Source organism: Phoca vitulina, unplaced genomic scaffold (genome assembly GCF_004348235.1).
Source record: "Phoca vitulina isolate PV1807 unplaced genomic scaffold, GSC_HSeal_1.0 scaffold4, whole genome shotgun sequence".
NCBI lineage: Eukaryota > Metazoa > Chordata > Mammalia > Carnivora > Phocidae > Phoca > Phoca vitulina.
In genome coordinates, this window is record NW_022589707.1 from 50,853,639 (window position 1) to 50,869,922 (window position 16,284).

Genomic DNA, 16,284 nt, shown 5'->3' on the forward strand with positions numbered 1-16,284 from the left:
GGTTAGGATTTTGAATTTCCTCATAAAGAATTCTTCAGACAGGGACCTAGGTGCCAAAAAACCAAAATCAAAACTTAAAGAAAAACTCTGCTTGACCTCTTGCATCTCCACAATATTCACTATCCAAATACAATGAAGCTGTGCCTATGAACTTTGGAGGGAATGCAAGTGGAATCCAAGGATGTGACCATCAGCCAAATTGTCCATTATAAAGATGATGAGGGGAAAAATAAAATACAATGTCTACATGTATTATTAGAACTACTGATGTTGAGATGTATCAGGTAACATAGGTGAACGAGAAACGGAGTCTAAGTATCAGGATAGTACACGGTGCTTGGTGGTGGTGGAGCAGTGACTACAGATCTGTGAGGGAGAGGGAACCAAACTTTTCTTCCCAAATGTCTCTTCTTTGAGTCTAAAAGCAAAAAGTCAAAGAATCTAAAAATGTCGAGGCTTTTGTAAAAAACAAGACCAACTAAAAAAACTCCTTGAAGATACAGTTCATCACATGAAGAAATGAATTAAAAAGAACTTAGAAATGGAGAAATTTTGTATAAAAAGTGTTTTGGGCTGTAGATATGTCTACATTGTGGGTATTATGGTTCTAGAATAGAATGTGAGTATAATAAATCCTGTCAGTGTAAAAATAATATGACCAGAACCAGGCTTGAGGTGGAAGTTAAAATGTGTTATTTGTTTCCCTCTCATAGAAGGAGGTCAACAAATACTGACAAATGAAATTTGTTGCCATTAAAAATCCAATGTCTTAATGCTCTCCATGCTACCTTTTCTTAACATTTAGAAGCTTAGTGCTCTGGAAAATAATCTGAAGCTTACCATCATCTTCAGGTTTACTCTATTCAATTTTCTTTCCTAACTAGATAAAAAAAAAAAAAAAAAGGAATGTCATCTCATTAGAATCTATTACTGCTTTTGTTCCTGCATCCTTTTGTCCTACTGCATATATTAATAGAGAGTTGTGGGAATGATATTTATCGAACGTTGAAGTTACTAGGTAGTGGAATTTTTGGATTTTTTTTTTTTTTTTACCTTTTTCAAGTTGTTGGTTTTAAGAACATAGACCATTTTTCTTGAAATGACTTTTTTCTTAAAAAAAACTGTTGTAAGTTTAAAATGCCTATTTATTATTTGCTAGCAGTAAAAACAAGATGTTTCTGTGTGCAAGAATCCCATACCCTGTCCTTAAGAATTTTCTCCATTTCAGTACTAACAAAGCTAAATATCTCTCATGTTCTCATCCTAGACCTTATTTACATATATGCAAAAGAAAATTTTAAATTAGGTCATTTTTTAGAATTCAAATTTACTTACATTTTTGAAGTTAAGAGCTGATATGATTGTCGTATATCTGTTAAGTCAAACTTGGCAGGATCTGAGGAATTATATGATACGTGCATGCAGACATTCATGCTAATATCTTAAGTATCAGGGTAAGACCTGAAACTCTGTGCTCAGAGAAAAGACAATTTGTTACAGCAGTAGCATTAAGGAGTAGAACAGTGTAGTGTTGATTTTTTGAATTGCAGTTCCTACAGGGAAATGCAGTTACAACTAGGTGCTGTCTCAGTGGGGTGCATTAAAGAAGACTCTTGATATTGGGAGCACTTGCCTTATTCAGGGACTGTGGGCAAACCAGCACATCCTCCGGTTACAAAAGAGACATTGTCTTTATTATTCTGGAATGTCAAGCAGATCTGCCTCAGGGAGAGAGATGACTTTACCTTTATTTTCTGGAACATAAACAGATTTGCTCCAGGAGGAGATGTACCTATCTTTGCAAATCTGCCTGCTATGCAAACATCTTTGAAAAGTCAATCTGGAGTAAATTAGCTATTAATGCCTTTGAAGATGTTTGGGTATATGAGAAACCTCTTGGAAAATTGTCTCCCTATAATATCTAGAATATGTGATTCCTTGAACAAACTAAATGTTACACAATGAAATCCAGTTTCTTCCTATTTTATTATCAATATATGGCTGATGCATATGGAACTGTTTTATTATTATTTTTTTAATGTTCTCTCTGAACTTTGTACTCATTAAGAACTTTTTTTTTTAAAGATTTTATTTATTTATTTGAGAGAGAGAGAGAGGTAGTGACAGAGAGCACAAGTGGGGAGGAGAGGGAGAAGCAGGGAGAAGTGAGCGGAAGGCAGACACTTAATTAACCGACTGAGCCACCCAGGCGCCCCTCAAAAAGAACTTTAAACTGAAAGAAAAGTCTTGAAATTTATGAGCCAACTAATTTCTAGCACTGCTAAGACCTCAAAACCTTTATTTCCCCTTCTCTAATATTTTGTCAAAATTGGATAGAATTAGGATGAATCCTACTTACAATGTAACGCTCTTAGAAGTACAAGGTTTAATGTTTTACTAAGTGACAAGCTTTCTATTTTAGAATAGTAGATTGTAAAGACTTCTAAATGTAATGCCAGTACTAACTACCGAAATGTGACTTTCTGGGGAATTAGACTAGTATAGATAAAACACTTCCTTTGTTTAGTAATTAAATTTTTGTTCATATTGTTATAAGAAGAAAAAAATGGAAGTTAATTAGAATATTGAGCAATATGGAATAAAAATGTCATTAGGAAAATTTTTCTTTTTAAAAGATTTGAGAGACTGTGCACATGTGCACAGGGAGGGGCAGAGGGGGAAGGAGAAGGAGAGGGAGAAAGAATCTGAAGCAGACTCCCTGCTGAGTGGAGAGCCCCTATAGAGACTCCATCTCACAACCCTGAGATCATCCCCTGAGCCAAAATCAAGAGTCGGATGTTTAACTGACTGAGCCACGCAGGCACCCCTCATTAGGAAAATTTTTGTAATATATGTACTATTCTACATCTAGTCTGGGACCACCTCTGGTAATAATCTCTTCATCTCTTGCTATCATTGTCCTAGTTCAAGTCTTATTTCTCTCATACTTAAACTATTACAATAATTTCTTACTGCCTTTCCTGTTTTTAGTCTTTCCAGGTTAGTTAAATCTATGTAACTGTAGAATTTAACATGTTTCCAGAATCATCCAACAATCCCTGTCTAACCAACCTTTTAATAATAATCCAGCATTTTCTGCAGTACATCCTTTGAATAAGAAAAAACAGTTACTTGGTTGTCCCTGCATATATCCTCTAGCTCTTCCTACTTAAAACTATTTACTTTAGCTATATTGGTGTTTATCAAAATAGTAATCATTACTCATGGACTAGTTCAAATGTCTTTTTCTTGGTAGCTTCATAAACTGTAGCCTGAATTATTTTGTTTTTATATATGATTCTTGGCTTTATGTGTCTCTAGTAGTTTTGTGCTCATTTTTAACTGTCGTTTAGGTTCTGGTTTGGTTTTTCTATCTAGTTTATAAACTCCTTTTTCTTCTATTTTTTTTTTTTCTCCTAGCATGTAAAAGTCACCTCTGGAGCTCTGTGTCCTGCTAGAGATCTTGAGCAAATCATCTTAGAGCAATGCTACAATTACGTTTGTGTGAATGTGAGTAGTGAATTTAAGTTATTGGAAGCACTTGAGGATCTGTATGAATGTAAATGTGGAAGATAATTTTTTTCTTGATTCTTAATTATTTGAATTTAAGTTTTGATAGATGAGTTGTGTTATTCAGTATGTATTTGGAAGTTTTATTTTTTAACTTTTAAAATGGAAAAATAATATTTTCTAACAAGCTAGTTCCCATAATGAGAAGAGGGTAATATTTCTTTAGACACCATTTTCAGTTACCTGGTATGAAGCAGATAAGATGAAACATGTTTGAATTAATGAATAGTTTAAATTTTAATATGACCTTAATGGGTATCCTTTAAAGTTGTTCAAAAAGTGAAAACTAAGCTTGATAAATGTTTTGGATGTTTGTGTAAAAGCTCTCCATTTTTTTTCCCTTTTATTTTTAATTATCCTTGGATTAACATTTAAATCATTTAAGAACTTATTTTCACTTTTATTTTTCTGGTCTTTCAGGTTATGTCCTCTGATTTTGAGGAAACCCGGAAATTACTGAACATGCTTGAAGAGAGTAATCTATCCATTTTATATCCTATTGTTGTTATTTCAGTAAGTGAATTAATGCAGATATTTAAAAAAAAATTAAATCCAAGTTAACATATAGTGTAGTATTGGTTTCAGGAACAGAATTTAGTGTTTCATTACTTATATATAACACACAGTGCTCATCCCAACAAGTGCCCTCCTTAATGCCCATCACCCATTTAACCAGTCTCTCTACCCACCTCCTCTTCATCAACCCTCAGTTTATTCTCTATAGTTTAGAGTCTTCTATGGTTTGCCTCCCTTTCTGTTTTTATATTTTATTTTTCCTTCCCTTCCCTTATGTTCATCTGTTTTGTTTCTTAAATTCCACATATGAATGAAATCATGATATTTGTCTTTGACTGACTGACTTTGCTTAGCATTATACTTTCTTGCTCCATCCACATTGTTGCAAATGGCAAGATGTCATTTTTTTTTGGTCGGAGAGGGGCAAAGGGAGAGAGAGAGAATCTTAAAGAGACTTCATGCCCAGTGTGGAACCCAGTGCCGGGCTCGATCTCACAACCCTGAGATCATGACCTGAGCTGAAGTCAGGAGTCAGATGTCTAACCACCTGAGCTATCCGTGCGCCCCTCATTCTTTTTGATGGATGGTAATATATATATGTATCACATCCTTTTTACCAATGCAGATTTAACTCTTCAAACTTAGGCTTCCTTCCTTGAAATCAACTTTTCTTTTTAATAAAATTTCACCCTTGAGGAAATCCATCCAAATCAAGAAGAAACTCTTCTTTATGGATTCTTGAGCTTATTCTCTTGCTATGACCTCTATGACTGTGTTCCTTTGTTACTGCAATTATTTGTTTGAATCGACAAGTTTAGGAAAAAAATAATCTAGCAACCAATTTCATTTCTTTTTCTTCATTACAACTGCAAAATATACTGCTGAGCTGACTGGTTGTTCAGATAAGATGAAAGAACTTTATTAGCATGTTAGCAGAATGCCATTGGAAAAGAAATCCCAAAGTTAAAAAAAAATGAGAGGGAAAATATGTGGAAGAAAATGGACTGTTTGATAATTCTATGTCATAGGGACAGCAAAAGTAGAGTTAGAAACAGATGAAAGAGAATTTCTCAAAGAATGGCCCATGAAAATTTTGGGGAGGTCTTTCCTGTGAAAGACTTAAAGTGTATGTTTAGTATACCATTTACTTAATTGGCCTATTAAACTGCACAGAAGAGAGGGATCTCGGAGAGCACAGCCAGAAGGAATAAAATCAGAGGCTAGCTGAGTAGTCTGTACTCTGACATTTTGCTGTGAGAAGGGGTTCCAAATGTGAAATTCTCAAAACATAGCTATTGCCGAGTTTCGGAAGCTCAGTCCCATCCCAATAATGTAGCAATTTAGTTCTTGTTAAGTAAGATCCTTAATACAGAAAGAAAAGATAATTTGTACTACAAAAAAGTTGTAAGTCTAGCATTGCAAGTATAAACAAATTAGCAATTGGGGGAGATTGATTTTGTTGGCCTATTGTATTTGGTTATATACCCTAAAGATAAGTTTCATGGATCCTGCTGATTATGGAAACTAAAGTTCCACAAGTGACTGATTTTATTGGATGTTTATGTCTTCATTGGGGTGTTTTGGGGGACATTAGGAAATATACATAATGCTGGAATACTCTAAGGCTCTGTAGGGTACAAGTACGTTAAAAATTCTGTGTATGGCCCTCTATTCCTCCCTCTACATTAACTTGCTTAGAAATCTCTCTATGTTCCTAGATAATATTCTGAAGTTTCATGTATCAGTATCATGAAGGGGAACAAGGGCTTTAAACTCAGAATTCCTCAGTTCCTTGGTCAAGTTACTTAACTTTCCTGAGACTTGCTTTCCTCATTTTAGAAATGAGGTTGATAACTCTACTTCTTAAATCATTGTAAGGATTAAAATGAATGAATGAAAGCATAAATGCAAAATGCACTTGCTGTCTCTTTGGCAGGCATACGTTGTGGCACTTAACAGCCTAGCTCCTCCTCTTTCCAATTTGGATGAGATGACTCGAAGGTCACTACCACTGCTTTAATTTGATTTGCGAGTTTGAATCAGACATTTTCAACATTCCCTTAAGTACTTGAGTTTGAGTACTTGGTTATCTTCTCCCACATACTCTATTAGATCTATCACAAAAGCACATTTCCTGTGAGCTGACTTTTCTTAGTGCGAGTAACTGTGGCAGGCACCCAGGGGGGAATCTGTGTCATCTGTGAATTTTCTGTTTATCTTTTGCCTCTGCCTTTTGCCATCAAACATGCACACGTGTGCGCACACACATAGATTTAAAACTGTTCTTCTATTTCATTGCTACTCTTGTATCTCAACTTCTGTTCTTTGTATTTTTTCCATAAATATTTGAATTTAATTTTCTGTTTATTCCTGTGGAGTTCTATTTTATGTATCCCAGTAAGTGCCAGATTTTTTTTTTTTTTCCCTTTCTGGTGTTTCTGTATTAAACTAAGGAAAAAGATAATCCTCTAGTTAAGGAGTAAATGTCTCCCAGAACTACTTTGAGGATAGTACTATTATAAGTCTGTACACTATAAACATTGTAAAATGTTTACTTAAGATTGGAGAGGTGTTACTACTCCATGATTAGTATTTGTTCACTCATTATTTTCTCATTGTATATAAGTAGATTCAGTGTAGGAATATTAAAGCTTTTATTAAACTTAATAGGAAGATGTCATTAGAACACATCTAGAATCTGTATCCTTAGAATAGACTGAATCACTGAAAAGGTAGAATAAAGAACGCTGACTTCTTGGATTTGAGAGGCAAGTAAATTTCTCTGGATTTTTGAGTTATCCTGTAAATGATTGTAAAAGGCATCATCCTATTTCTTTCTGATAGTACTTTCCCCCAAATGGCTAAAAGGCCATTTCAGTGTTCCTGTGACTTAAAATTGGGCAGAACCATTCAAATATTCCCCAAGTTAGTAGTTGTGTATAAAATATTGTTATAATTGTAAAATACATAAAAGACTTAAACTTGGGTGTAAGTATCTGGGGACATAATTTGTACATTATCAGGTGGAAAAATACATACATATATACATATAATGTCTGGGGGTGTAAGTGTGCACACCACTTATGTATATAATTAGAAAGATGTTATAGGAAGCCTATAGACTATGGTGTGCCTACTTGGCTTTTACCTGAATTACTTTGCTGGGAGATTAAATCATACCATGGGAGATTTTTTTTTTTTTTTTTTTTTTAATAAGGCTTTTGTTAATCAATTCTAAATTCTGAGAATGGTCAAAGAAGAGTTTGTTTATTTGCTTCCCTGAGCAGGTAGGTTTTATTTACCAGAAAATAAATCTAAAATGACATCAAGGTCATGGAAAAATACATGCATTTTTATTTTGGAGTTAGGTGATTCAGCAGTTATTGAATGCATGTATTGTAAATGTTTAAAGACATACTTTGTCTCTGCTGAGCTGTAGTACGATGGTCCTTTTTTCTATGTGAGGGTTTATCAACTTCCAGTTCCAGTCCATCTGAACAGAGGAAGGCTTACTAGGAATCAGGCAGATGCGAAGTAAAATTGTGCTTAATGAGGTGTTTGTGAGGGTTTTTTCAACCAAGAGACTAGTTAAGGTGGTCGTTTGCAATGTGACCATGTTTCACTCTACAAGGACAAATTTTTAGAAGAAATGGGGCTGAAGTTAATCTGGGGCATTTCTTGGGCAAAAACAATACTTGATCAGGTTTTAAGTGCTGAAAATTGGTAGATGCCTGCCATGCTGGTGAAGCCCACATTGTCTCTTATTTTCTCAAGGAGATACAGAAAAATATTTTGGAATTCCCTGTTAATTGTCATTCAGTAGTCATTTAAAAGGTACATGTGACCTTCAACCTCATCTGGAACGTTTATCCCTTGGAGGGAGCTAAGCACCGAAGGAGTGACCAGTTAGTGTTGTTGGATTCTTGGTACACAGGTATTTAACGTAATTAGATTTATTAATTATATTAATATAATATTAATTATAATAAAAAATAGATTTTATTTCAGGGTGTTGATTGAAGATCAACTTCTTGACTTTTATAAAACTGAAATGTGTTAGGAAATACTGTAGGAGGTTTCTGTTGTCTAAGATAAACTAACAGGTAGGATGCTACTACTTTAAGATCTACTTAAGAAGAAGAAACAGAATTTCACCATGAAAAGTAGAAAAAATAATTAGGACTTTATCTTAAAATAACTAAGTTATTTATCAAAATAATTTTATCTTTTTAAAAAAGGAACATCTTTGCTAAATCTTGTGAACATTATATGATAAGTTGTGACATGCTTCATTTCAAGTGGTCATTTTTACAAAATAGTTTTAGAGATTTTAGTTTTGTAAAAGTATCTTTTATTAATACATTGTTCAAAATTCTCTTTGGCACCATCCGTTAGGTCATTATTCTTAGTTTCTTTATTTTAAGCAGTCTAATTTGGCCAAATTGTCATTTGTCGATGGTGTTGAGTAGGATTTAAAGAGTTTACCAATGTTAATTTGATCAACTTAATAAAATCCAAAGTTTTGGTAGATATAACTTAATTTTATTGTAATTATATTAAGTCATCAGAATTGTTCAAATTTCTGTGATCAACTAGAGACTGATAATGCTGACTGGCTAAAATGTCATTCTTAAAGTGGGCAGATATAGTTGGGTGGGGTCAATTTACAAATTTTTATTTCTCATTGAATCTACATCTATTTTGGGATGACATTTGTTAAGCTATGTAGCCTTTTAACTGTGAGCTTTTGGAAACACATAATCAGATAACAAGCATGTCCTGTACTAGGAAAATGCTTCTAACTTGAAAGAAAAAAAATAGGTACTTTTTTTTTATTGTTAGAGACTGATTGGCATAAAGGAATTTTAAAAATGTAGATTCTTTCCTATTTCTTTTAACAAGAAAAACCTTATAAACATGAAAACCAAAGCTTTCTTTTGTTAAACTAAATTGTGTAGGAGTTATGTTTTGAGAGCCCTTTTCAAATGTCATTTCTGGTGCTGTTTAATCTATCATTCATTATAAGTTACCAAGAAACCAATTTTTTTTTTTTTATTATGTTATGTTAATCACCATACATTACATCATTAGTTTTTGATGTAGTGTTCCATGACTCATTGTTTGCATATAACACCCAGTGCTCCATGCAGAATGTGCCCTCTTTAATACCCATCACCAGGCTAACCCATCCCCCCACCCCCCCTCTCCCCTCTAGAACCCTCAGTTTGTTTCTCAGAGTCCATAGTCTCTCGTGGCTTGTCTCCCCCTCCGATTTTCCCCCTTCATTCTTCCCTTCCTGCTATCTTCTTCTTCTTCTTTTTTTTAAGGAAACCAAGTTTTCATCTTGAGTTGACTAAAGTTGCTGTGGGCCTTCCCTTCTTTGCAGTTACCACTGGGGGGATATAAGCTAGCACCTTCTTCAGATTACAACTCTCAAGAGGATTTTCTGAAAGCTTTCTTTGGAATCACCTGATACAATAGCTGTCAACATGAGACATGTTCATTTCTTCATTTTCTACTCCTATCATGTGTTTTTGTTCACTATTTAAATAATGAATAAATATTTAGAAAAATAAAGTAATATATTAAATGTGTTAAAAGAGTAAAAGGTAAATTCATAAAATTTCTGATCTAAAAATTACTCCCTCCCTCACCAAAAAATAATAGGCTTTTACCTAAACTAAACAAGACTCAAAAGTGCTAAGAATCTGAGTTATGAGGGTTTTTTTTTAGTAATTAATAATCAGGGAGCTGTTTTTTTCCAGCAATGGAGAAGACAATTTCAGGAAGCAAAACTATAGCTGTTTTCCAGCCAAGATTATGTAAAACCAATTGTAAAACTTTAAAAAATTCCTTTCCAGGTGCAGAAAGTAAAAGAGATTTTAATTTATTTGGATCTGGCAAGGTTTGCACAAAACATCCTTTCCTACTATAATCAGATGAGATAATGGACAATTTATCCTTATTTAAAGCTTATTTTTTCAGTGAGCAAAGCTGTTCATATAATAGACACCAATGAAATGTTTAATTTTTAAAAGCAGAAAGAAATTGGCAACAAACACAATTAGAAGTTCAAAACTGAGAAATGAAGCAAACTCTTTATTTTTATTTGATAAAATTTTTTATCACTTCCTCATTACAAAGTAATTTCGCAGTAATTATCTGGATAATTGCATAAGAGCTCTAATTTTTTGACTATGTAGACAATAATTTTATTGGTACTTTACAAGAGATAAGAATCTTTTCATGAATTTACTTTAGTAAAAAACAAATTACCATATAGAATTTTAATGCTTTGAAAAACATAAATAGACCTTCAAAAGTGCCTAATTTAGTTCTAGTTACCAGGAAGTAGTTTATTGACATAACAGATCAGAATACATGATCTTTAAAATACTTCAAAATGTTTAATATTTGAACATGTCAGCAAATAAAAAAATAGAAAACCACCATCCATTGACATTTAATACTTTCACATCTGGGGAAACTGTCAGCAATGTAAATTGTTTCCAGGAGCTTCCATAGCCCACCAGTGGCAGAGCCAGGAACAGAATCAATCCAATGTGCAATGTATCATATGCACTTGTTACTTTTATGCTTTCGTGAATGTGTTAAATCATATGGAAAAAGGTTAAAAATACACACACACACATATATGTATTTAATATTCCTTCCTAATAAAGAACAAATGACAATTAGAAAAACATTAATGATTCCTTAAGTGCTAATGGTTTCTTTCTTTGCTTCACAAGGTATTGAGGCTTTATTGAATTTAAGTTATAAAGATCTGTGGTCCTGTTAAATTTCTTACCAGATCCTAGACATGTATCTTCGTCACCTTTTACTTAACTACTTATTCTGTACATTTCCTCCTGTTAACCCTATTACTACTAGACTGAGAAAATTAGTTTTTAGGTCACAAGTTCTTAAACAGAAGAGAGCTGGCTGTTGTAATTCTCCCTGCCATCATACTGGATTTACTTTTTACAATGTGTATGTTTCAGGCCCTTAGTTTGGCCCTTAGTGTTTATTTTTGAATAGATACTCTGTGTGTGTGTGTATGTTTAATGGCCAAAGAATGACCAACAGTTAGTCCAAATCCTTCTATTCCAGTCTTAACCATTTTGCCTACTGTAGTTTTTATTTTTTCTTCAGAAAATGATAATCTTACTGTATGCTGAATTTTTTGATGTTTCACTTAAGATGCATTAAGGTTTTCTCTTTCATGGTTGTGGATAGCTTTAGTGGTAGAAATGCAGTCATTTCCATGAATTCTACAAATGTTTTCATTTGTTTTCTGGTAATGAAATCTAAAATATTTCCTGCCTAAAATAATAATAGCTCAGTCCTGGTTTCAAATACCTTGAGAACCTTTTTGAAATTTTAGTCATGAAGGGATTCATACTGAACTCCAAAATGAGGAATGATGAAGTTCTTGTATGAGGCAGTGAATAGAAAGAATTATCTGTTGTTATAAGTTTTGGGAAATCTTTGCTTATGGTTGAATGGTTACTAGACAGTTTTTGTTGTAGGATATTAAAATTCCCTGCGATTAGTTGTGTTGGGCATATAACTGATGGTGTATCAAGAAATGATTCTCCTAGGACACACCTTTCTAGTTTTCATTGATTCTTGTAATGAATTATGGTTATTTTCAGATAGAGTGATGTTCTAGCAAAATATGCAAATGGCACAAATTCTAGAGTACTTATTTCTAAGTTTCTAATTAATTTTTCTTGATTAAGCACAGGGTTTGAAATTGCTTTTTATTTCCCTAATTTGTGCAGTTCACTGAATTCAGTTAGATGAGCAAAATTGTTTATGAATTTATTTACTGGTGCTTTCCATCTAAATCAGTTCATAAAATTTAACATGAAATGCACAGGAGGCAAATAATAAAGCTAGACTTCTTTGTTAGGCAGCTTACATTAATTTTAGGCCTAGAAAAGGAGTTAAGCAATTGGTTTGGTCATTCACTTTTTCAAAAAATATGCCTGGGGATTTCTCCTACTAGTTTTTTTTTGTCTGTGTGTGTGTACTGGATTCTGTTTTAAATAAGGGCATTTAGCTCAATTGTGTTGTGCTACTTCTTTACAAAGATGGAACCAAATATCTTTTCACTATCATTTATTTTACAATTATATGTTATATTTTATATGTATTATGTTGACTTCTTATTATATAGGTTAAAGTTAGGCTTGATATATATAAATATATTTAAGATTTACATATAAATATATATATATTAAGATTTTATTTATTTATTTGAGATAGCATGAGTAGAGGGGAGGGGCAGAGGGAGAGGGAGAAGCAAGCTCCCTGCTGAGCAAGAAGCCAAACATGGGATTCCATCCCAGGACCCCAAGATCATGACTTGAGCTGAAGGCGTATGTTTAACCTACTAAGCCACCCAGGTGCCCCTGGACTTGGCATATTTTTATTATACTATTTTAAAAGATTGTATTTGTTGGGGAAAATAAATTATATTATAAAGGTGGTGTTAAATATAAAGAATTAACTGTTATTTTAAGTTTTAGGAGATCTTTGTCATGGTAAGGATGATATACCTGGAGTGGGGTTCAAGGTGCAAGGAGTAGGTCTGCAAATAACAAGTGTCCATTAACCTTCATGTCTTTGAGTTTTAATTCAGAATCTTTATCTGACAACAGAGTGGGATGCCCTTGAAGCCATTTAAGTGACTTCTCTTTCTAAAAATATTTTCCATATTAGAACGTGTTGTCAAGGCCTTTTGCTGTTGTATAACTCATTATGCATGTGCTTTATGTACAAGTATAGGAGAGCAATTCAGATTATAGCAGTCATGTTAAATATGAATCAGGTGGTATAGTATTCCTATCTTGAGCCATTTTTGAGAATTTTTTATACTTTAATCCTTATTTCAAGACTTCTGGCTAATTGATTCTTCTTGCATCTGTCCTTTTCTTAATTTATCTTCCTCTTTTTGTAGTCCACTTTTTCTTAGGATAAGTCTAAATCTTTCCTTTTTGCATTCATTCTTCCCCCCCCCCTTTTTTTTTTTGGTCTCTTTAAAAAACAGTTGCAAGATTGCAAGATTAGTCTTCCCTTCCCTCCAAAGAATCTGTCCATTCATGTCTATCCCAGACCCTACCCTCTGAGAATGATTCCTTAATCATTAAAGTACCAGTGTATCTTCTTATCCATTCATTTTAAACTTATTTTAAGTGCAACGTACTTAGTGCTTTACAGTGACTATCCTATTCTCTTGATTACCTGATGACTTAATATAGATAAATATAACATTTTTTGAACATTTGTGTGACGGGCATTTTGATGTACACATATGCTATTTTTTTTAAAAAACTGCGTCTTTAGAAGAGTGTTTCAGATTAATTTATCTTACTCTGTTAAGTGAGGAAATAATTTTATTTTCTTTCAAAGATGAAGGATTTTCAATAACATAAATTTAATCCAATGGCTGGAGTTAGCTCGGGAAGTGATCCTGTGGTTGGGAGTTCACAGCATCTTAGTCACAGTTCTTTCTATTCACCACCCCAGCATTAAGAGTTTTAACTAGATCTCTTTGAAAAAAGGGCAGAAATGGGGTACCTGGGTGGCTCAGTCAGTTAAGCATCTGATTCTTGATTTTATCTCCAGTCATGATCCCAGGGTTGTGAGATGGAACCCCCGCCTTCGTTCTTAATGTTCTCTCTCTCTCTTCCTCCCTCTCTCCCTGTGTCCCTCCCCCTCCCTCTCTTAAAAAGAGAAGAAAAAGGGGCAGGAAAGCCTAGAATACGTGATCAGAAGAGATCTTAAGGATATGAGAGGAATCTGAGACTGGCAAGACTGAGCAGGTCTTTTAGGAGTAGGGGGAAGAGCATTTGTCTCTGGCTAGAGCAGTGCATGGAATAGTCAGCATTAGAGCTGGTGGACCTGAAACACACTGGACCACACACTGGGGAGGTTTGGGGACTAGGCAGGAAAAGGTCAAGGTGGGCCTTCTAAGTTTGAATTCTTTTTTTTTTTTTTTTTTTTTTTAAAGATTTTTATTTATTTATTTGACAGAGAGAGACACAGTGAGAGAGGGAACACAAGCAGGGGGAGTGGGAGAGGGAGAAGCAGGCTTCCTGCAGAGCAGGGAGCCCGATGCGGGGCTCGATCCGAGGACCCTGGGATCATGACCCGAGCCGAAGGCAGACGCTTAACTACTGAGCCACCCAGGCGCCCCCTAAGTTTGAATTCTATGAAGCAGCCCTGCTCAGTAGAAACTGATGTGATCAGATTTGTATTTACATTCTGGATATAGCACAGAGAGCAGATGAAAGTGACCAGAGAGTTTCCTTGATGGATTTGGTTTAGTTAGGAGGCTATCACAGTAGTCTGAGAAATAATGGTGGTGGCTGGGACTAGGATTGTTTCAGAGTGAATGGGCAGAAATTGCTGGAATCAAGATATATTTAAGAAGTAGAAACACAAAAAAATTGTGCTTGATTTAATGAGAGAGGAGGAGATATAATCTCAAATTTTATATCTTGTGAAACGGAATGAATGATAGTAAGATAGGGGACATTAGGGAAGGATCTTTTTGGTTTGTTTCTGAAGGTTGAGTTAGGCAGATGAACGCACATTTATTCACTGAGATAATTAAAAAGATTCCACTCATATTCAAAAGCTTTCTATTCATCTCTCTGTGTGTGTTTATATATACAGACTCTCCTATCCTAAAGCTGACTTGGAAAGACAAGTTACATACCTCCATGGCTTCCTTACTACTTGAGTTTTAATAGAATTCCAGGTAAAGGCATAATTTTAAAAAACCCTTCATATTACAGTGCTTTTGCCAAGTCTTACATAGTATGTGCATGATGGATCATGTTGTTTTATTAAATCCTTCCTGTACCACCATTTCATATTATGCAAAGAAAAACACAATTGAAAACAAAAACAAAACTCAAAACCTTGTTCATGGATTGAATCATTAGTAGGCAGAAAGATGGTAAGAATATTATCAGGCCTAAGCACTATCCCTTTAGGATAAAAATTTATAGCCACCTAAAAATAGATTACTTCTGCAGTTTCCTGGAAAGCCTGAACTGTTCTTTTACTGAAAGCGTAGAAAGGTGATGGAATCAGTGCAAAAAGCTTCTTCATCCAAACATGCTTTGGCTTGAACCCTGTTTGTAATAAGTTTGTATGTGATACTTTTGAAAAGTACAGTATGATTAAGTTTCCAGGCAGCAGAGGTTTTATTTCATGGGATCTTGAAGCTTATACTTTACTTAAAAGCTGGGATACTTGATTCACTAGTACCTGCTGAGGTGGAATGCAGCAAGTATTGTCAAGATAATCCTAGTATTGGCATTGGAAAATTCTTATTTGGAAATGACTGGACTGGTTCAAGTCACTTGCGTGTTTATTCTAAGTACTCTGAGTATTGTACCCATTTCTAGATTTTTTGAGAGAGAATGACAGATTTCAATTTTTTAATTTAATGTGTTTATGGTAATGACTGAGTTCTGTTTTTTTGCCCAACCAGTGAGAACTAACTGTGATCTTGTGTGTTTTGCTCTTCCCATTTCTAAGAAATGGAACTCCCACTGCCTTTATAATCCTCAGACCCTCTTCCCCCCGCTACAAATGTGGCCCTGCTAATGCTTATTAGTGGTATAATTAGGTTAATGCTGGTAATAACAGGCACTTAACTGATTGCTTAAAATAATGAATCCCCATTCTTTCCCTTTAATATAAATGATCCCACTTAATCCTCAGAGCAATCCTGAAAGTTGAATATCATAGATGCCATTATCCTTGTGCTCACTTTAATTTACCAAATGATGGTTTGTTTTTAGGGATGTCAATACTTGTCCTCCTTGAGTCATAGAAACCTAGATTGCTGAAGAAAAGGATCGGAAAAACCACTCAGTAGGATGCTCTTATTTTAGAAGAGATAATTCAGGTCATTTTCTGTGCCTGGATTGAGATAATTTTTTTATATTAGTGGTTGGCAAATTTTTCTTATACAGAGCCAGATAGTAAACATTTTGGGCCTTGCGGGCCAATATGGTCTTTGTTAGAACTACTGGGCTCTGCCGTTCTAGTGCAAAAGTAGCCATAGACAGATGTAAAGGAAAGGGTGTGGCTGTGTTCCAGTAAAACTTCACTGACAAAAAAAAAAAAGGTGGGAGGCTGGATTAGACACGTGGGCTGGAGGTTCCTAGA

At 34.4% G+C, this 16,284-nt stretch overlaps 1 protein-coding gene across 3 annotated transcripts in view; it reads left to right on the forward strand.

Moving 5' to 3' along the window:
* CRPPA (CDP-L-ribitol pyrophosphorylase A) overlaps nt 1-16,284 on the forward strand; it is a 303,756-nt gene that overhangs the window by 160,893 nt on the left and 126,579 nt on the right. The window contains exons 7-9 of one of the 3 annotated variants that reach the window (XM_032402002.1): nt 3,421-3,510; nt 3,991-4,083; nt 7,861-8,252. In XM_032402002.1, the coding sequence (XP_032257893.1) occupies nt 3,421-3,510; nt 3,991-4,083; nt 7,861-7,917 (240 nt within the window). In that variant the 3' untranslated portion in view covers nt 7,918-8,252. Of the gene's footprint in view, nt 1-3,420; nt 3,511-3,990; nt 4,084-7,860; nt 8,253-14,775; nt 16,175-16,284 lie in introns of those variants that run through there. The other 2 variants (XM_032402003.1, XM_032402001.1) reach the window with 2 other exon arrangements.